The 21,271-nt window shown below is 41.5% G+C and overlaps 3 protein-coding genes across 7 annotated transcripts in view; 1 reads left to right on the top strand and 2 right to left on the bottom strand.

Moving 5' to 3' along the window:
• The window catches only part of LOC133410687 (general transcription factor IIF subunit 2-like), a 29,227-nt gene extending 17,599 nt beyond the window's left edge, over positions 1-11,628 (top strand). For 2 of the 3 annotated variants that reach the window (XM_061692133.1, XM_061692131.1), the window contains exons 5-8: positions 7,293-7,374; positions 8,076-8,175; positions 8,266-8,409; positions 9,974-11,628. In XM_061692133.1, the coding sequence (XP_061548117.1) occupies positions 7,293-7,374; positions 8,076-8,175; positions 8,266-8,409; positions 9,974-10,111 (464 nt within the window). In that variant the 3' untranslated portion in view covers positions 10,112-11,628. The remainder of the gene's footprint in view (positions 1-7,292; positions 7,375-8,075; positions 8,176-8,265; positions 8,410-9,973) is intronic. The other variant, XM_061692132.1, reaches the window with a different exon arrangement.
• tpt1 (tumor protein, translationally-controlled 1) lies at positions 11,326-16,031 on the bottom strand. The gene is made up of 6 exons (XM_061692136.1): positions 15,920-16,031; positions 15,022-15,089; positions 13,476-13,660; positions 13,242-13,347; positions 11,847-11,963; positions 11,326-11,663 (listed from the first exon to the last, which is right to left on the bottom strand). Exons 1-6 carry the CDS (start codon positions 15,945-15,947, stop codon positions 11,661-11,663), a joined length of 507 nt encoding a protein of 168 aa, XP_061548120.1. The 5' UTR covers positions 15,948-16,031; the 3' UTR covers positions 11,326-11,660.
• Positions 16,032-17,284: 1,253 nt separating this feature from the next.
• Positions 17,285-21,271, bottom strand: part of ranbp2 (RAN binding protein 2) — a 28,332-nt gene continuing 24,345 nt past the window's right edge. For all 3 annotated transcript variants that reach the window (XM_061691258.1, XM_061691256.1, XM_061691257.1), the window contains 4 exons: positions 21,142-21,271; positions 19,732-20,005; positions 19,244-19,599; positions 17,285-18,041 (listed from right to left, as the gene is read on the bottom strand). The exon at positions 21,142-21,271 is cut by the window's right edge and continues 25 nt beyond it. In XM_061691258.1, coding sequence (XP_061547242.1) covers positions 17,736-18,041; positions 19,244-19,599; positions 19,732-20,005; positions 21,142-21,271 — 1,066 coding nt within the window. In that variant the 3' untranslated portion in view covers positions 17,285-17,735. The remainder of the gene's footprint in view (positions 18,042-19,243; positions 19,600-19,731; positions 20,006-21,141) is intronic.

Raw genomic sequence — 21,271 nt, 5'->3', positions numbered from 1 at the left:
ACCCAGCTACCTCGGACTGTCTTGATCAGCATGCCCACCCATCAGGGTGATCATTCGCATCAAATATACAAAAATTCCCCGTTTACCTTCTCAGACATATTGAGGAACTTAAAATTAGTAACTTTTCTGAATTAGTGTTTGTGTTGTTTTTATTTTTTTGGTAATGGGGGGGGGGCAAAATGCAAGTCGAGCTAAGCAGAACACCGTTATAAAATTATATGCATGGTAATGAATGGAATCATTGCATTTCCTTAATGGAGCAGCCGCTGGGCGACAAAGATGAGGGCGAATAGAAAATTATATTTGGAGCTCCAATCAGTGTGTTACACACATGCACACAAATTGCTTCCCTGTTTTCATCATTAACTGGGGATACCGTAATTTCTCGTGTATAATGCGCATTACCCCCCCCCCCCCACACCCCCCCCCCCCCAAAAAAAATTGTCAAAAGTTTTTGCGGTGTTTAGACATGCGTCCATGTAAAATGTCATTTATCTTGTGTGTTTATCAGATCAATACAATGGATGAAGAGAGGAAGGCTAGAGACTAGTGGTGGATGGAGGCTTGGTGGGCGGCCTGCTGTTTGTTGTGTGAAACATTAGGAAGGTCAGAGCTGCAAGCATAGGGCCTTGAAACAGATGGAGGTATGAGTTGAGGGTGAGGGGGTGGACGGGTAACCTTCTCTCCCTTGCATCTGTCTCTTTTCTGCTATTGTCTTCAATTTTTCATGCTCTATTCAACTCACTATAGGCCCTACTCTTAAAGAATGTGTTAATGCTCTATTTTTATCTCCAATGGCTGATCCGTAGTCTTTGAATATGTCGTATTTACTCCTAGGAATAAACCCCTATTATTGCTATTAACTTGTTTTTGCAAGATTTTAGGTCATGCAAGAGTACTAAATAGTGGTAAAATAAAATGCCCACAAGGCTATGCCATTTGACCAAATTCTTTGACAAACATTCAACTCTAAAATCATACGAAAAGTCAGGAGTTTGAACCGCCATCATATGCGACCTCAGCGTACCACAAGACCTTTGGCAAATAGCAATGATTACCCATGTTTTGCATTTTGTGACATTTTTTGCGAGTATTTCCAAAAAAGGGCCAGCCTCTACAAATGGTGTGAAGAGAAAGACATGCATTGATTTTACATCAAATAGACCACATACAGTATGTCCATATTTTATGAAGGTTAAGGTTGTTGTATTGTTTTTGTTTTGATATTAACAGTAGTTAATTCATTTTAAAACTTGCTCGACAATTATCTTAATACCGTATGTCCAACACACAAGTTGACAACTGTTTTTACGTTTTCCTATTAGCAGTGGTTAACGTATTTGTATTTGTATTGTATTACCATTGGATGTCCAAATATTACCTAAAACAACCAGTACATATAATGGTTTTATGACACTTTGACCATGGAAAATATTTTATTTCCTTCTCAAATTTGAACAACCATTATCCTGACTTTTGTTTAACTTTAGAGTTACCACCGTACTGACTTTCTGCTGATTGACTTGACCGAAGCATAGATTTATCACCGGAGATTTTTATAGTGAAGCCTACATCCTGGACTCTTGTGTAAATCTCAAGAGTTCCTCCCCCACACAAACCGAAGCCTTCAGATGCTCACTCTGTGGCCCCTCAACCTACCAAACATTTTCACAGTTGTTAACATGCGTCCACACGTGTGATGTACAGTGGGTACGGAAAGTATTCAGACCCCCTTAAATTTGTCACTCTTTATATTGCAGCCATTTGCAAAAATCATTTAAGTAAATTTTTTTCATCATTAATGTACACACAGCACACCATATTGACAGAAAAAATTTCAATTGTTGAAATTTTTGCAGATTTATTAAAAAAGAAAAACTGAAACATCACACAACCATAAGTATTCAGGCCCTTTGCTTTGGCACTTATATATTTACCTCGGGTGCTGTCCATTTCTTCTGATCATCCTTGAGATGGTTCTACACCTTCATTGGGGTCCAGCTGTGTTTGATTATACTGATTGGACTTGATTAGGAATGCTACACACCTATCGATATAAGACCTTACAGCTCACGTTGCATGTCAGAGCAAATGAGAATCATGAGGTCAAAGCAACTGTCTTAAGAGCTCAGAGACAGAATTGTGGCGAGGCAAAGGTCTGGCCAAGGTTACAAAAAAATGTCTGCTGCACAGTGGCCTCCATAATCCTTAAATGGAAGACGTTTGGGATGAACAGAACCCTTTCTAGAGTTGGCCGTCCGGCCAAACTGAGCAATCGGGGGAGAAGAGCCTTGGTGAGAGAGGTAAAGAAGAACCCAAAGATCACTGTGGCTGAGCTCCAGAGAAACAGTCGGGAGATGGGAGAAAGTTCTAGAAAGTCAACCATCACTGCAGCCCTCCACCAGTCGGGGCTTTATGGCAGAATGTCCCGACAGAAGCCTCCCCTCAGTGCAAGACACATGAAAGCCCTCATGGACTTTGCTAAAAAAGACTCCAAGATGGTGAGAAATAAAATTCTCTGGTCTGATGAGACCAGGATAGAACTTTTTGGCCTTAATTCTAAGCGGTATGTGTAGAGAAAACCAGGCACTGCTCATCACGTGTCCAATACAGTCCCAACAGTGAAGCATGGCGGTGGCAGCATCATGCTGTGGGGCTGTTTTTCAGCTGCAGGGACAGGACGACTGGTTGCAATCGAAGGAAAGATGAATGCGGCCAAGTACACGTCATCGTTTCCTGGAGGAAAACCTTCTGCGGCGTGCTCAGGACCTCAGGCTGGGCCGAAGGTTCACCTTCCAACAAGACAATGCTCTAAGCACACAGCTAAAAAACAAAGGAGTGGCTTCAGAACAACTCTGTGACTGTTCTTGAATGGCTCAGCCAGAGCCCTGACTTAAACCCAATTGAGCATCTCTGGAGAGACCTGAAAATGGCTGTCCACCAACGTTCACCCTACAACCTGACAGAACTGGAGAGGATCTGCAAGGAGGAATGGCAGAGGATCCCCAAATCCAGATGTGAAAAACTTGTTGCATCATTCCCAAAAAGACTCATGGCTGTCTTAGCTCAAAAGGGTGCTTCTACTAAATACTGAGCAAAGGTCTGAATACTTATGGCTGTGTGATATTTTAGTTTTTCCTTTTTAATAAAAATGTTTTTCCTGTCAATATGGGGTGCTATGTGTACATTAATGAGGAAAAAAATACCATATTTTCACGAACATAAGGCGCACTTAAAAGTCTTAATTTTTCTCCAAAATGGTTCCAACATCTATAAATGTTGTTGGGTGATGAGCGCTCCGCTTGACTTTTTATGAGCGCTTGACTGACTGGGAGAATTTCCTGCCGACACGCTGCCTATACAGAGGAAAAGCGGACGTGGCTGATGACAGCATGCGGACGTAAAGGGGGAAGGGTGCGTGAAGGAGGACGCTAAAGCCACGCCCCCAGTAGGTATATAGCGCCGGGGTGTGCATTGTGCAAAACAACATCGGTTTGGCTAAGGACCCCCGAAAATGGCACCTATGAAGAGACGCGCTTACGAAGCACAGTTTAAACTGCAAGCTATCAGTTAGGCGGAGGAACATGGGAATCGAGCAGCCGCGAGAGAATTCAAGATCAACAAATCCATGGTTCGCAAGTGGAGGAAGCAGGAAAACGAGCTTCGCCAAGTCAAGAAGACAAAGCGGAGTTTCCACGGAAACAAGGCGAGGTGGCCCGAGTTGGAAGACCAACTCGAGCAATGGATTAATGAACTCCAACCGCTGGACATCGGTGTAAACAGGGCGTTCAAAGTTAAGTTGCGAGTGGCGTGGGAACGATTGATGATAGATGGTGAACACAGCTTTACTAAGACTAGGAGGCAGCGCCGGGCGGGTTGCGCACCAAGTTGTGAATGGATTGTGGATGCTTGGGCTAACGTGTCTGCTTGCACTGTTGTTCGAGCTTTCGTAAAAGCCGGCATCATTTCTGAGGAGCCGAACAGCAACGAGACTGACCTGCTGTGTTTGATTGAGAACGTGCCCAGCTGTTCATTTTGGATACAGAAGATGAGGACTTTGGATTTGTGGATGAAGATTGATCAAAAAATAACATGAGTACATTGTTAAATGTTCCTTCAACCGAACTCAGTTTTGCTCCCGCTGCCTTTTTCAAAACATTGTTTTAGAGCGCATGCATGCTACTGTATGTTTTAAGCTGGCGTATGTTTTACCATGCCTGCGCCCAATAATACGGTGCGCCTTATGTATGTGTTAAATACAGAAATAGACCCCGTAACTGAGACTGCACCTTTTAATACGGTGCGCCCTATGGTCGTGAAAATACGGTAACTTAAATGATTTTAGGAAATGGCTGCAATATAACAAAGAGTGAAAAATTTAAGGGGGTCTGAATACTTTCCCTACCCACTGTATGTGGGTGTCATTTTAGCTCTTGTTTGCTGGCATGTCCTTTATCCAATCATTTTCCCCAAATTGCCTGAATTGAGCAAAACATAAAGCTGACCTTTCTCTGACTTCTCCTGCAAGCCAAGTGTTAATGACCTCGATATTCCGAACACACCAAATGTAATTAGATTGAACTTCGTGGCACAAGAAGTTGACAGCATGTGGTGGTTGCTCTGGTGACAGCAATTATATTTGTACTAAATGATTCAAGGCTGTTTTCAATGGAATGACACAGTTTGCAAGCTACAATCATCTTTTGACAACAAATCTGAAATCAACGAAAGTGTGTAGTATACTTATTAATGTGTGCTTATGATTACCCACTGACTCACTACAACTGCTTGGTACAGCCATTTTTAGTCTTAAGAGTAGGGATGCATAACTGTAATGTATGTAAATGTCAATACTTTAACCCAAAAATGTAAGTCTAATTATCAAATGCATTACATTTTTTATCAAAAATATTGACTATCATGTGAATTCCTTAATATAGATTTTGGATGAAAAGCGAGAATCAACTTCATTGATCACACTCAAGAGGTGACTTATGGCAGCATGATGGAAAAGGCCAAATGTCAGTTGAACAATTTGATATTTACAGGAACGGAAGATAAATAGTTTGAAAGAGAGAAATTATACAACTACCTGTTGTTATATTACACTTTAGTTTTAGTTCCTGACTCCCTTTTGCCATTTAAAAAAAATAAATAAATAAATAAAAATTACTTTTTTTTTGTTAGTTTTGAAAACAAACCTCTTTGAATCCTCAACAGCACATTGGTTAAATGCTGCCCCACCATTCCAAAATGTAAATGTTTGACATTTGGACCTTAATTGAACGTAACATAGTCAAAATAATAAAGTGTATGTTATATAAATGTATACAATTCTTTACTATTAATAGTATTGGTACATGTACATTCTGGCTTGTCAGGATTGCATTTTTTGTCAGTTCATTCTTAAATCTGAATTATGATTCTTTCCTGTGTGTGGGAGCAAAAATATTCTGCACTCGTAAATTAAGAATTATTCTTATCTTTACATAGCGTGACATTTTCAGTCATAAACGCAAAAAGAGCAATCGAGAGTGTTAACAGTTGGCACGTTCCAACGGGAGATCCTGCTGTGCCAGTATCGTCACAGAATGTCGTCATCCTGAAAAGACACGTCATCTTTCACACTTCTTTATTTGCCTCGCATGCCCACACATTTGAAATGTGGAGACAAGGCCATATCCCTGCACAGTAAACTCATTCACACATCAGAGGATTCCGTCTCCTCCACAGGTCATCTGGACCTCATGCAGCCCTTTGAGCATCTCACTCAACCGAGGAGTGTAAAATGTAGTGGCTTCTCACAAACAGTGCATGTCCACATACAAACAATGACTAATAACACAAGCGCGCATACATCTCCAAGTAGTTGTCATTACAAGAACATTCACCAACTCAGGACTAACAATTGGGTTTATTCCAAAGAAAATATCTAATTCCACGTGACTTCTCGAGGAAAGTATAATAAGCACAATAAAATAGAGTGAGGCACTTAGAGAGTTAACAATGTTTGCAGGGAAGCAGATTGTTGTTGTCCATAAACAGTCGGACTCCATTTCCATTGCGAGTTCATTCAGGATTGGAAAGATGCTACGTAAGAAGCGTCATGGGGTCAGCTGGCAGCTAGATTCGGAAGCTCGCTGTTTTCTGTTTACCATTCTCTCTCTCTCTCTCTCTCTCTCTCTCTCTCTCTCTCTCTCTCTCTCTCTCACACACACCCACACCCACACCGTTTTTCTACCATTGTTGATACTGTATCATTACCTGTTGACGATGAACATGTTCCGCCTTGGAATTTTGACCAAGTTTACTGTTACACTTTTCACCACCTTTGGAATTATTTCTTCCCTGTTTTGTGAAAAGCATGCATTTTCATTAAAAAAAAAAAATTGTTGTTGCTATTCATTAGAAATAAAAAAAAAATTCTAACATTTGGATATAAGCAACATCGTACGATTTTATTTAGAGACTGATCAGGGGTCTTAAGCCTTTGACAAAGCACCTTTACAAACTCAGTGACCCACTTAATCCTCAGTAATTATGCATTCAAATGTTTTCTTGAGAGAGAGTGCGTGTTGGCTAAATTGAGCTCCAAATACTACAGAAGTCTAAAGTCTAGTCTAAAGTTAAATTCTGTGAAACACGAAGAAAACAACCTACTGGTGGTACAAATACAACATTTAATGTTCAAACTGGTCAACAGTAAACCTGTCTTAAGTAATTATGGTTAAAATCCAAATCTCAAAACACGCCTCTGCTGTTCAACACACAAAGAATTAGCCGCACATGAACATGACTCATAAGAGGTTAGAGGTTAGGGTCACTCACAATCAGTGAGCATGACAGCTGTGGGTCTTTTTAGAGCATGCTGTTATGACTCCTTTAAATTTTATAGTCATTCTGTTTTCGACACAGTTCCATATTTTGCATTAAAATGTGCATGCATGTAATTGCATCGTCCTATTTTGTATGGCCACTTACCTCACCGCAGCACTCGAGTGTGCACGCTGCAAAGGTTGCCTTGTTGCGCCACAGTAATTATTTTCTTGTGCCGAATGGTCTTGATGTCTGAATGTAATGTCCCGAACGCAATACCATCAGCAAATCACAATGAAAACATTGCTATTGATAAGTATCATAGTACAGAAATTTATTTTGCTGGAGCAAATGTTTGTGATAAGTTGATAAAAATAATGTTTTTTCATAATGACACAAATGTTCATGCAGGGGTTGAACCACATTTGTGTGAATCATGATGAGCCATCTGACCCTGTTCGCCATCTTTTTTGTAGAAGAAATCTGTCTGGAGGGGATGGTGGTGCACAGAGCTGAATGCAGACCCGTCGTCACTGACAACTACATGAAGCTAAAGAAGTGAGTGAACCGTGAAATGTTGGTAGAGGGACACAACTGATGTGGATAAACAAGTATGGTGGAAGATATGTAGTGAGAAAAATGATATCACACTTTTGTGTCGAACAAGTCAGTTGCGGTGATCTGCCATGTGTGATGTTGGCACCGAAACATGCCACAACACAGTAACACAGCAATCCAACTGTGTGTGCGTGTGTGTGTATCCACCTATTTTTTAAAACCACTTTCTGACAACTGTTTGCTTTCCACTGGAATCTGCTATTCATGGCAGATTACTGGATGGTATCACTATAGCAACTGTATTATTGGCAGATGCGGCACTATAGTGCAGTGCAATGAAAACACGTTTTGATTTGTTGTTTCAGACCATTTCTTTGGCCACCATTAGTCAATATTTAACCTGACAAAGTGCATTGCAAGAGCACACTTGGTGATAGGAATGGCACTGTTGGGGGAAAAACCTAATGTGTTCAAGTTCTGCACTGATCATTTGGTTTGGATGCTGGTCAGACATTACAGATGGCCACATTTTAGTACACAGTGATCTGTCCAACAAATGGTCCTTCATTAAGGGAACTGTGGAGTAAGAAAAAGTGGTCATATATCGTTACGATTTAGCTTGTTTTATCTTCATTAAAGATGAGTATGTGAATATTGAATATATGGTTGTTTAATGTATGTGTGTATGTGGTGCGTTTCAGGGTGCAGATGAAGGAATCCTTGAAGCCTCACCGTTTGTCACAGCAGCTGGAGAGAGCCATCACTACTGTCTTCAAGCCAGTGGCCAACCACAACTTCAATGTGAGAGCGCGACTTCTCCCACGCCAGTCAAATGTCAGCGTTCATATGCCTCAGTGCAACATTAATGGTGACGACCGGTGTGTTTATCAGATGGAATATGAGAAGAAGAAGAAGTCAGAGGGGAAGATGGTGAGAGCTGAGCGACAGGTGGTGTTGGACATGCTCTTCGCTGCCTTTGAGAAGCACCAGTACTACAACATAAAGGACCTGGTGGACATCACCAAGCAACCTGTGGTGAGCAAAACACACAAGCAAAGCAACAAACAAACTATACACCTGCCCACTATCTACCTTGCTTTGTTAGTTGCACCAATCGCCCACAGCATGATGTTTGTGCTTGTTCACACTATCTGCTGTGGCTCCAATTTGGGCCAGTTCTCTTTCTCTCGCTCATATACACACACACATATGGGTTGCGTCGATACAGTGGATTTGTTCCAGCGAGGAGAGAACAGTAATGTGTAGGTGCTGATGAGACCTTGAGGTCCTCTGCTCCCTCTGATTGCATCTGATTGTGTAACCATCGCTTGAGTGGGAGACAAATGCCGCAATACACTCCACGCCACCATTCCTCTACCAAAGCACTTGGCTAGCACTCCAATTAACTGAACTGAAGTAACCAAAATGCCCATTGTCAAAAGTCTTGCTGTTCAACAGCGTGTAGACTGTAGGAAAGGCTCTCCAAGCACCACAGTGACACTCTGTGGCTGTTGGTTGACTACACTAGTGTTTCCAACCTTTTTTGAGCTGAGGCATCTCTCACGACTCAGAAAAGGTTGGGGATATTGGGCTTTAGGGTGACATTTCAGCATTAACCGAAAATACAGTATCAAATGTTCAAGACATGTTTATTTTCATTTTACAGAGACTTTAACTGTATCAAATTTTACGACCAATTCGGTGAAATTGGATAATTTTCCCACTGCACACCTGACGATCTCCCATGACACACTTATGTGCCGTGGCACACTTTGTTGGGAATCACTGCACTCGGCAAGACGAGATCCTACCCAGCATTTGAAATACAGTGGCTAAATAAGCAGGGCTGTCAAACTTGTTTCAGTAGTCACGGTTGCCAATTATATAAACACAATGTATAATCTCTAGAGGTTTAACAGTACATTAAAACTAACAGTTTAGTACGTACCTTGGTTTTAAGTTCACGCTTTGGTTCACATTTTTGTACAGAAAAAAACTGTATCTTTTGTGTAAAAAATCAACAGCTCAAATATTTTCTTGTGTAAGATCAAGTTTCACCTTTAGGAAATGAAAGATGGCACACGAGTCCAGTAACCGTTTGAGCAGTCAGAATTATTATACTATAAAAACACTAACAATGGCATTTGCTATTGCTTTGGCTATTTAAATGACGCAGTATGTTGCATTTGAACTGCGCTAGTTTTATTTTTAACATATGGCTAGCCAGGACTTCTGTTAGCCAGAAGCTTAGCTGTACTGTGTTTGTTTACAGACTAGCCAAGGGGCTAGACCTCAAGGTAGTTTCATTTCTTGTCCCTTACCCAATATTTTCTTTGTGGGAACCGTAACAATTGCCCCTGCATTTGGTTATGAGCACTTTTAACTATTAACTTAACTATTAGCTAGTTTTAATCAGAGACAAGCTTTCACAGGACTCCAAACAAGTGGCAGGACTTGTTTGCCATCTGTATAGAAGGGCCATTTGGAAATATGATCTGCTCGATTTCATTGTCATGCTGAGATCCAAACGATTTCAACTTATCAGCTAATCAGTGAGGAGACCTTTAAAATCCAGACGTGTTTATGCACTGTCATCCAGACCTACCTGAAAGAGATCATGAGGGAAATTGGTACGTACAACAGCAAAGGTGTTCACAAAAGCACGTGGGAGCTGAAAGCAGAGTACAGGCACTACCAGTCACCTGAGGAGGAGGAAGAGGAGATGCAGACAGCCTAACTCCACCCAGTTCCTCTTTTCCTGCCGGCGTTATGCACTTGTTACTTCACTTATGCCAATAGTCTCCTAAGATATTATTGTTTAACTATCATAAATGTTTTTCTTTTCATTAAAGACAATGAAAGTGTTTCCCTCCATATTGGGGAGTCCAGTAAAGTTCATTTTCAATCTTCCCGTTGTTTTTTCCCTGTTGCTATGGCAACGTTTACAGTACACCATGTGAGGTGGAAACATGCTGCTTTGGATTTTAATATTTAAGGACTTGACTGTCTGACCACACCCAAATCTGATGCGTGTACCAGGATTTGTATTCGTTAAAACGACTGCTTGATTAGACTCATCACAGCCAGTAATTACCTGAAATGAAGCAAGTGTGCTCATATCACATTTGAACAAAGAGTGCAATTGCTGTGCTGTTTTACATTTATGGCCTTGTGTCTGCCCATCAACTTTCTACAGCATTTATCCTGAGGGTCTCAGGTGAGCTGGAACCAATGCCCGCTGACCTAGATTTAGACAACCCTTCACACTCACGCCTGTGGATAATTCTGTCTTCAATTAGCCTAACATACATGGTTTTGGAATGTGGGCGGAAGCAGGTACCTTGGGAAAACACATGAAGGCCAGATCGAAGATTCCCCAAACCTCTGTTCTAACCCCTTGTGCACCATGCTTGTATATAGTTTACGTGATGTATATACTGTAACTGACATGTCGGAATGAATTTGGGTACAGTTACTGTAAGTTTGTGGAATGTAAAACAGTAAATATTGTACAGCAGTAAGCATGACTTGACTATACAGCATGTTCCAGTGAATGTACAAATTTGTGTTTTGGCCATAGGAATGTAACTCAATGGTAGACTGAGGACCTACTACTATTCTTGAGTAATTAGAGTCAGACATGACACTCAGTCTAAACGGGTATGTTTTCCTTTGTTTCATCTCGAACTAATTTGTACATGTAGTTTGTATGCATGTGATCCTATAATGTGAAGTCACTTCAAAATGAACCACAAGTATAAAAATTGCACTTTTTTTTTTTTAGTGTACATCTGCACATATACAGTACTTTGAGAGCAACCCTATCCCAAGTCCTTGGAAAGTTTTAACAAAATATGTTACCAACGATGAATCAAAATAAACCAAGCTACGATTTCAATTACTGTTGACCTCATGTGAACACTATGCATCCCATAAAAAAAGTAAACGAGCTGGAGATGGTACTCAGCTTTATTTTCAACTTAAAGCAAACGGCAGATGGAATTTGGAATGCAACCACAAACCCAGAACATGAAGGAAAGCAGAGTTGTCTTTGCTAAAAAAAAAAAAAAAATCCAGAAAGTCCAAATCTGGGAGTCTTGAGCATATTCCTTCAGTTTTACTGAGGGGAAAAAAAAGTCAAACACTGATGATGGCTAGGAAAAACAAAGATTAAAAACCATTGTCCGGTGGGCCATGATGTGAATATAGCACATGATGCACTCTGCTCTTGGGGCATTTAGGAAGAAGCAGCAGCCGCCAGTTGACAAAGAGGTTAGTCCGTGTAGTTACTGCAACAAAAACAATGAATAATAAATAGAATCCAACATTTGGCAGACTCCATTTCAATTTTCTTCTATATAGTATAATTGTTTTATGTTTAACTTCTTTTTGTAAAGTGTCCTTAAGTAATATATTAATAAAAACAAATGCATTACATTGTCTTGACTCTGGACACGGAGCACGGCACTTACACATTTCTCACTGACCAGGCCGTCTTTAAAGAAGCGTATGAAAGGTGTGACATTGTCCTCACGGTAGTCCAGAATTCCAACCATGCCATCAACGTTCATGGACTCACCTGTGTAAAACTGACAAAGAAAACTGGGATTTCACTCATGTATCCACAGACTCTCAAAGAAACATCCTTACATAGATGACCTATATAAACTAAAGAAAAACAAATTTAGTGAGTGAGCAGTCATTTGTTGCTTAAGCACAAATAAAATGAGCGTTTTGTATGATGCTCCAGGAGAATTAAGTTTGCTTCACAGCTCTAAATATTGTATTTAACCAATTAAAAAGTATCTTTTTAACAGCTCTACTATGAGTTGAACCGATTAGTTGACATCTTTACCACTGTACAATGGAATTATAGCTTTGGCGATTAATTTCCAATCAAGTGTTTTGCCAATAACGTGGATGACACACTACCCAGTGGTGCCTCAAGCGTGGAAATATTTTAGTAAAAACAAGACTGGTACCAAGGTCACGTTCAAAATATGGAAGTCTATCCTCAAATATGACAAAAGCTCAACATTTTTTGAGCATGATTACGATGTCCTAGAACATGCTATGCTATGCTACGGAACACACGATGAGACTGGCCATTCAGCGTGATAGTGGAGTTGCATTTTTAATCAATGCATGCCCATCTGAAAAGGCAAATACCAGCTGACAAACAGCCTAAATCTTCATGTCAGCTGTTGTCAAATTCAAATGCGCTCCTTGAACAGAGAAAGGTAGACAATGCACTGTAGTGGCTGCCTATGCAATGAAATGACCCAATGTTCGATCGTCTTTGTGAAAATGAACAGTAAAAGGTGGCCGTAACTACACCATAAACAAAACAACACTCTTACAAATGGTCTGAGCTTAGCGAACTCCAGCAAGAATCCATTTGAGATGGTCAGATCGCTACTATACATTGTCAAGCATTTCCTCCACTTGCGATTTTTTTTGTACTCAGTTATGTGAAGGTATCTGAATGTGATTGGACAAGTGAGTCTATTTGGAGGCTGAAGGCAAATAACTGCACGGATAGCGAGTTGATGGCTTAAAAGATATGACTCATCACCTTTGCGCAGACTATAAAAAATGTTGAAGTCATTCAACCCCTAATCTCTACATATCTCGCTCTCCAGCTCTTGGTGGAAGGATGCTGGAAATGGAACAGAGGAAGAACAAATAGGAGATTTAGGGATGAGAGGGAACATTTGGAGATGGCTGGAGATAAAGCAGAGGTCAGGGAGAGAAGGAGGAAGATGATTCACTGTAGTGATCCTTGAATAGGGTTCAACCGAAAGGGAAAAGAATGTATAAGAATCACACTTTTGCATGTTGCATTGATCGTGTCAGAGTGTATTTACCTGAAAATTCTTGAAACCCGGGAGGAGCTTTTTGATTTCCACAGCGGCATCGGCCACAAACTGCTCCACTCGGTCAGGGTTGGTTTCCTGCAGCTTTGCCTTTAAGCTGAACAGGAAAGGAAACTGGTGCAGTTAGCCTACTTTAGCGCGACCAAGTTCAAAAACATCCTAAAATAATGCCAATCAATCTACAAAGAAAACATGTTACAGACAGAGAAACAAGGGGTGACGTACGCCTTGACGTATTCCTTGATGTAGACGAGGTAGCTCTTCTTGTCGAAGGTCGTCTGCTGCAGCTTGTGGAAGAGGACAATGTTTACGCCAGACTCTACAGATGCTTCTGTGGTTTCCCCCTGGTCCTCGAGCGAAGCATTGGCGCCGAGTAAAGTCTCATCAATGTCGTGTGACCTGACGATGTGCTAAAACACACGTGAGACAACTCAGTAGGCACCACCGTTTGTTGGAGGTCACATTCCATATGGTTCAATAGTGCATGTTGGAGGAATCCAATAGATTTCTGATATCCAACCTCTTCATTGCGAATTGTCACTTAAGTAAAATAAAAACTATGTAACTCTTACAGCTCTAATGCACTCTAGGGAGTTTTTTTTAAATGACATTTACAGTACTTAAAAATGTCTTAAGGTCGTTAAACCAACTTATAATTCAAACATAATAAAGGCAAGAGCAATGATTAAAGAATTGTATAAACAGTATAAAAAAATAGAGTAACAACTAATAATAACCCCCCCCCCCCCGACTCCCAGAAAAATGCAATAGCGGGGAATAATGGTACCTACTTTTGCACACTGCTGTGCACTCACATGAGTCATAAGTAACGGCCTGTGGCAACCCCTGATTGGACATGCCAAAGGTTGCGACAACAAAAATTGAAAACAGAGACCTTTAATAATTTTCAGGCCACTTACGTGGTTATTAGTTGGATAATTTCCCTAAATTGGAAATCACTGCAGTACATTGAGCATTTGTTGGTTAAATGTTTTTTGGGGGTCATTACCAAATATTTTTAGAATGGATGATACAATTGAGTAATAAAATTTTTTTTTTACATTAGTTGTTTATTAATTGGTTAGTTTAATTGCCATTGTTTAATGAGTAAACTCCAAAAAAATTTACCCAATATCACATGGGAAGGGGTGATGTACTCAACCTTTTTGAAACAGAGCTACTTATTCGCTACCGAGTAAGACGAAGTGCTACTAGTTTGATATCTGAGGCTGCTTCAAGTTCAAGTACTTGTAAATTACAGGCTATCCATACTACAGCTGCAATTAATGATTATTTTCATAATAGAGTAAACTGACTTTATCATAAATTAGGATTTAGTTACTGGGTTGGCCTGTAACATGTCAGGAAAATAGGAAAAATGTTTATCATTGTTTCCTAAAGTAAAAGCACATGTTTATAAATGTCTTATTTTGTTTAAACAAAATATAACCAGGCTGCTTTCACGGTCTAATGAAATCAGAATATTTACTGTTGAGGGGCTGAAATTACAGGATTTGTACAATTTTTAGCTACACATTGACTCAAAACAGCTTGATCATCAAAATAGTTGATTTCCGTGATAATAATTTGTCGATGAATCGACACATTGTGACACCTCGTCTAAATAAAGCCAACTCCGGGTTAGTCATTCGCGTGTTATGTGACGTTACAGCAGCGGATGACTGACAAAACAACTAATGAGCTGTCCTTTAGTCGCCAAGTCAACATTGAGAAACGTCTCTTCCTCGTGCCAAGCACGTCACCGGCTTACCTTTCCTTCCACTTCGTAGAAGATTGGAGTCTCCTTGATGGTGTAGACGTCTGAGAACATCTCATCGTCTATGGGGGGGAAAAAAAGACTGGATATTTTTAAGTGGAAAACAAACAATTATGGAAAGCAGTTTATTTATATATATATATATATATATATATATATATATAATAATAAAAAAAATTAACTGCCAGCCTTCCCAGTTAACATGGATATTTGACTTCTATCGGAAAGTCCAATTACGCTCATTGTCCTCACGGGTAAGACAATTCAGTGTACTAGTAAAACGACTCTCTTACTAATAAAGCTTTTTTCCCCACTACTAGTGCCACTTTTGGCCTTTGGATATCGTTAATGTCCACCATAAGGGCCATGGTACTAGTACGCGCTTTGTCCTCACTTGTAAGACAACTCAGCATACTACTAGAGCAAGTGTCTTATTAGTGAAGTTTTTCCTGCACCATGAGTGCCACTTTCTACTAGTTTGAGACGGCCGCCATTTAAGCCCAGAAGCTCGAAAATTCTCATGGGTGCGATGCTACTGCTAACTTTAATGGGCCAGGGAGACGCGTTCCCTCAGTTTCAACTCGAAGCGAACGGCCACACGACTGCGGGACGCCATCAACGTTCGCAGGGATCCACCGCGGCCGTTCCGACACGTTCTTGGGTCGGTTAATTTATCCTCCATTTTATTTATTTATTATTTACGTAACGACAACCCGCGAACAATGGGCGTCGTTATGGCGTCATCCAGTTAGCGTTAGGAAGGCGACGGCACGAGTTAGCCGGGCGAGCTAGCGTGCGTAAACTCCAAACTATTCTCAAACATTTGATTGGACCACTCGCACAATAACTTCGGCGCCGGCGAGCGTTAAAAGGTCAAAGAGGAATTCCTTACAGGTGATGATACACTTGTAGATGATCATTTTAGCCGCTTTTGGTGTTCAATCTTCCCGAGAGAGAAAACCTGCGGCCCCAATCCTGCCGTGAGACGAAAAAGGCCGAGCGGGCCACGATGCGGACCATTTACATCTTGTTGACGTCATCGGGGGCGGGCTCTAGGCTTCGGCGAACTTTGCTGCCACCCTCACAAAAGTGGCCGAGATAGGTACGACACCCGAGATGGGTAAAATGTTGGACACTTAAAAAAACAAACAACCGCAGCTAAAATAGTGCTGTACATAAACGCAATGCATCATAAAACACAAATAGCATCAAATCAATAAATCAGTAGATAAAATGTTCCTTTTTACTGAGATGGGTATCCCAGTAGAACGGCACCGTGACCGACTGGTTGGCACACCTGCCTCGCAGTTCTGAGGACCTGGGTTCAAATCCGGCCTCATCCGCCTTGTGGCGTTTGCATACTCTCCCTGTGGGTTTTCTCCGGGTACTACGGTTTCCTCCCAGATTCCAAAAACATTCAAGGTAGGTTAAGTGAAGACTCTATATTGTCCATAGGTGTGAGTGCCAATGGTTGTTTGAAAACTGGCTGTTTTGAAAACCCTAATATATATATATATATATATATATACACATACACAAATATATATACACAAAACCCTAATATATATATATATACATATTATATTTTTTTGTTTTAGAGAACAGAGCTGTCCTAAATTTTGGAAACATATTTTTCCACACCTGGAAATTTATATTTTAAATTACGTACTTGTGTAGGAACCCAGCCAAACCATCCATCCATCCATTTTCTGAGCCGCTTCTCCTCACTAGGGCCGCGGGCGTGCTGGAGCCTAGCCCAGCTGTCATCGGGCAGGAGCCGGGGTACACCCTGAACTGGTTGCCAGCCAATCGCAGGGCACATACAAACAAACAACCATTCGCACTCACATTCACACCTACGGGCAATTTAGAGTTGTCAATTAACCTACCATGCATGTTTTTGGGATGTGGGAGGAAACCGGAGTGCCCGGAGAAAACCCACGCAGGCACATGCAAACTCCACACGTTTTTGGTTTGAACCCGGGTCCTCAGAACTGTGAGGCTGACGCTCTAACCAGTCGTCCACCGTGCCGCTCCAGCCAAACCATAGTCTTTATTAATCCGAGGTGTCAAAAGTACTCACACGTTGGACTTACGTACAGATAATGGTCTAAATAAAGGTTTGTAAAAGTAGATGTGAACTTAATCAAACATCCATCCATTTTCTGTACTGCTTATCAACAACTTAAAAAATACACCTTGCCTTTTTTTTTTTTCCCCAGATAAGTAAAATGGTGACTCAAAAAATGCGCATGTATTAGTCATAAAGCATCTTTATTCTTGCTCATATGGAATCTTGAACTGAACTCCTTTTGATGAAACAATCCATGTTTTATGCAGACAACAATGAATACCGGGTAGGATACAAACAACACTATTAGGAAGTCTTCATGGAACAGGGAGATGGCAGGGGCAGTTAGAAGGCAATGGTGCTTTCAAATAACATTCTATTTGTTAAGTTAGAACTACAGATTGGTCAAAAGGGCACTGTATGTGTGTGTAAAGAGTACCAGCATTCAAATTAAGCACATGCAAGACAAAAACAAAACTTAAAAAAAGTTAATGTACAATTATATAGACAATTTCAATGTATGAGATCTTAACGTCACCTCCTACAAAATATTTGTGGCTCTTGACCAGTAGTGCTGTGGTCAGTGTGTAATTCTTTGATACCATTGGACTGTGCGAGCTTTAAATGTTTAAGAACTCTAAATCTGTCCACAGTCAGCAATGAGAAGCTTCTTGGAGGGGACGCCTCCCTTTGTGCCAAGCTTCCCCATCTGTTGCACCACTTCCATGCCCTGTCGAACCCAGCCAAAAGCCACGTGCTTGAAGTCCAGGTGTTCCGCTTTTTTCATTGTGATGAAGAACTGGGAATTGTTGGTATCGCGACCGCGGTTGGCCATGGACAGGATGCCCTGGCCTGTGTGGCGGACGTCGAAGTTCTCGTCCTCGAACTTGGCACCGTAGATGGACTTTCCGCCTGTCCCGTCGCTGTTGGTGATGTCGCCGCCCTACAGGAGCCATGAAGACCATGTCAGCACCAGTAATTCTGAAGACCAGTTTAAATATCGTGAACCCCCGTTTATTACATTCCAGACCCACCCGCAGCAGGTGAAAATCCACAATATAGAGACACCATCCAGCCATCCATTTTCTGTACCGCTTTATTATTATTATTATTTTGTAGCTTCACTCCTCCCATGTGCTAAACATTGAAACTTATTTAAAAAAAATTAAAACACGAAAAATTGCAAGCACAACATATATAGTGAATACGGTATATTGTAATGTGCGCGTGCGTGAATGTGCCTTTAAGAGGTGGGGCCTTGGTAGGCAGCATGTGACGCCAGCGAGTCTGCATGCGAGTCTCTTGGTGTGAGCTGTCGTTGACAGCAGCTCCTGCATGAGTATGCTTACTTCGACTGTGGCTCTACTTTCCCACCTGTGAGGGCATTACAGTAAATATTGTCTACAATAACAGACCCCCAAAAACGATTGCTGAATAAAAACAAAACACAAAAAGCCAGGCCGCAAATAACGAACCGCGAGATAGCCGGGAAACACTAATCCACATTCCCACTAGATTATTTGAGATGTCAACTACAGTGGTTCCAAACTGGGGCCCGCAAACTGTAACTCTGGGGTCTGCAAACTAATTCTCAAAAAATGATGTCGTATCATTTAAAATTTTGTGGTTTGGAAACATCCCTCGGGTCAAAAGTTTCCACCATGGTGATAAAGCACTAACTTTTTTGAGAAAGTCACTTGAGCGGTTAGAAAAGTCGCTAAATACCGACCAAATGGCTAAATTGACAAAGCGGACTGATTTTGTAAACTAGCTCCGCTTGGTTTCCGGCCATGCTGTTAGTGGAAATTGTGCATGTCAGCGAGTGACGATGGGTGACTATGGAATTTGAATTTTCTTGAGTTCTTTTTTATTTAAACAGGTCATATATATGTACGTTGAATTGTTTTTATTATAAAAAAAAAAAAAAACAAAAACAAAAAAAAAAAAAAAAAAAAAAAAAAAAAAAGGTATTTAAGCATAACGCCAATTTGGAATAAGGAAACGCTGGGAACAAGACTAGTTACAGCGGTACCTCGACTTGCGAGCTTAAGGGGCGTGGCCTAGTGAGTGACATCAGTGGCTGGACAGCAAAATGAGTGGTCTCATTTTGTATCTGTGTTTGACTGTTTGTCTTGTTCTCCTCACCTGACACATGAAGTCCGGTATGACCCTGTGGAAGCTGGAGCCCCTCAGCCCGAAGCCTTTCTCCCCCGTACAGAGCGCCCTAAAGTTTTCCGCCGTCTTGGGAACGAGGTGAGAGAAGAGCTCGACGGTGATGGTGCCGAGCGGCTGGCCGTCCGCCTCCACGGCGAGAAACACCTGCGGGTTGGAGTCTCTGGAGTGCTCCTGAATTCTGGATATCATCGGCGCGGGGCCGCACGACGCGTCGTCATTGTGGCTAATGTGGCTTTGACATTCGGAGAAGGTCTTCTTGAAGGACGCGGCGATCTCTGGGGTTTTGAACTTGGCCGCGAGCTGCTCCACGGCACCCTCGGCGCTGTCTGGAAACACAAGAAAGCACGAGGATCAGCAAGCGGACCGTTAAAAAACACCGTGCGACCTCACATCATTGCTGTTGTTCTCTCATCTGCGGTATATAAAGAAAATCGACATGACTTGATGTCTACGTGTACCCGAGTAGTCTGTGGCGGTCCAGATGAGAGCGTTGGCCGAAGTGTTCATAGGCTGCAGCTCCATCGCCTGCGAGATGATGTGGTTAGCGCAAACGCGGAAGACCTGCTCTCTCCGCATGAGGATCCGGTAGAAACGCTTGGCCGGGTGGTAGAGGATCTTGATGTCGCCAATGCCGCGCTCCTTCCACTGACTGAGCTCCCTGTCCCATCGGTACAGCTTGGTACGCTCCTTGAAGAGGATCTCTTCGTCCTCCTCTCCAGACTTGGTTTTCACCTGAGAGAGGATGGCATTGAAGACAGCAACAGGTCCACTCGTGAATTGATTCATTAACACCTCTTAATGCTTTCATCACTTAAAAGTTAAACAGTTTAAATCTTGATTCCAGTTCTATTATATTCAGAGCCTTGCCGCCAGTAGCGAAAAAATGCATGTAACTGACCCTCCCCCAAAAAAGGCTAATAATTGCCAATATTAATACTTAAAAGTATAAACATACCACAAAACTCTGATCCCGAAACACTAATAACATTGCAAACTCATCTTACAATACCCTTAAAAATAAATGGCTTGCAGATATTGTTTTGTGTGAGGACGCTATCGTGTATGTGGCCTTCAAACTGTCACACTTGACTATAATAATAATAATAATAAATATAAGACTATAAGTCAATATAAGACACTAAGACTACTTGTTGGCTTGAGCCTTTTCATTGCCACTCAACAGAGCAAAACAGATGTAATCTGCTGCCAGCAACCCAAGCTTAACTACTCCTCCTTGACATACAAAGCTCTTTAAAAAAAATATCAGTTGAGATCCATCAATTTACTCTACTTTCTTGAGACCAATCCCTTTCCTGCCCGTTTCTGGGGTCGGACCGACGTGACCCTTGACAACTCCGTGCCTTGCAAAAACGCCAGTTTTGTGTCCATAGAATGGATTTAACACTGACATTGACAAATCACTGTTAGCAGTAACCTAAGTGAGTCCAAGGCACAAGTTGGTGAATCTTTCTGTAGGTTTTGGATATCAATTTCTTCAAAGCCTCTGGCTACAAGTCTGGTTTGAGGTACCACAGTACAGTAAAAACTCAAAATTAACAGTCCCGGAACTAACGGACCACAGATTTAACAGACACAATTGGCAGGTTAGGGTTAGGTGGTGTAGTCTCTCCAAAATTGTATATGGATTTTGGTACAGTATACAGTAATTTTTGTTGTTGTCAATGCCTTCATTATGGCTTGATCCAATCATAACAAATGCAGTACACATAACTGACAAGACATCCCGCTTATCGTGAACAGGTTTGTATGTTGGCCTAGTATTTCTGAAGGAGAACTGAGGCAGCAGTGACAAAATGAAGTGCTAACATAATCCATATTGTGTGAACGGCCGTGTGCGAACAAAGTACCTCTGGCAGTGACACGATAGGTTCAAAGTGTATGTCAACATTTTTCGGGGAGTCCTGTTCTTCACTTGCGCCTTCATCATTGTTGATGTTGGATGATGTCGGCCCCGAAGAACCAAATACAGCAGCGCCT

Source organism: Phycodurus eques, chromosome 12, assembly GCF_024500275.1.
Source record: "Phycodurus eques isolate BA_2022a chromosome 12, UOR_Pequ_1.1, whole genome shotgun sequence".
Taxonomy (NCBI): domain Eukaryota; kingdom Metazoa; phylum Chordata; class Actinopteri; order Syngnathiformes; family Syngnathidae; genus Phycodurus; species Phycodurus eques.
The sequence above is the reverse complement of the archived record's forward strand: the minus strand, read 5'-3'. Positions and strand labels throughout refer to the sequence as shown.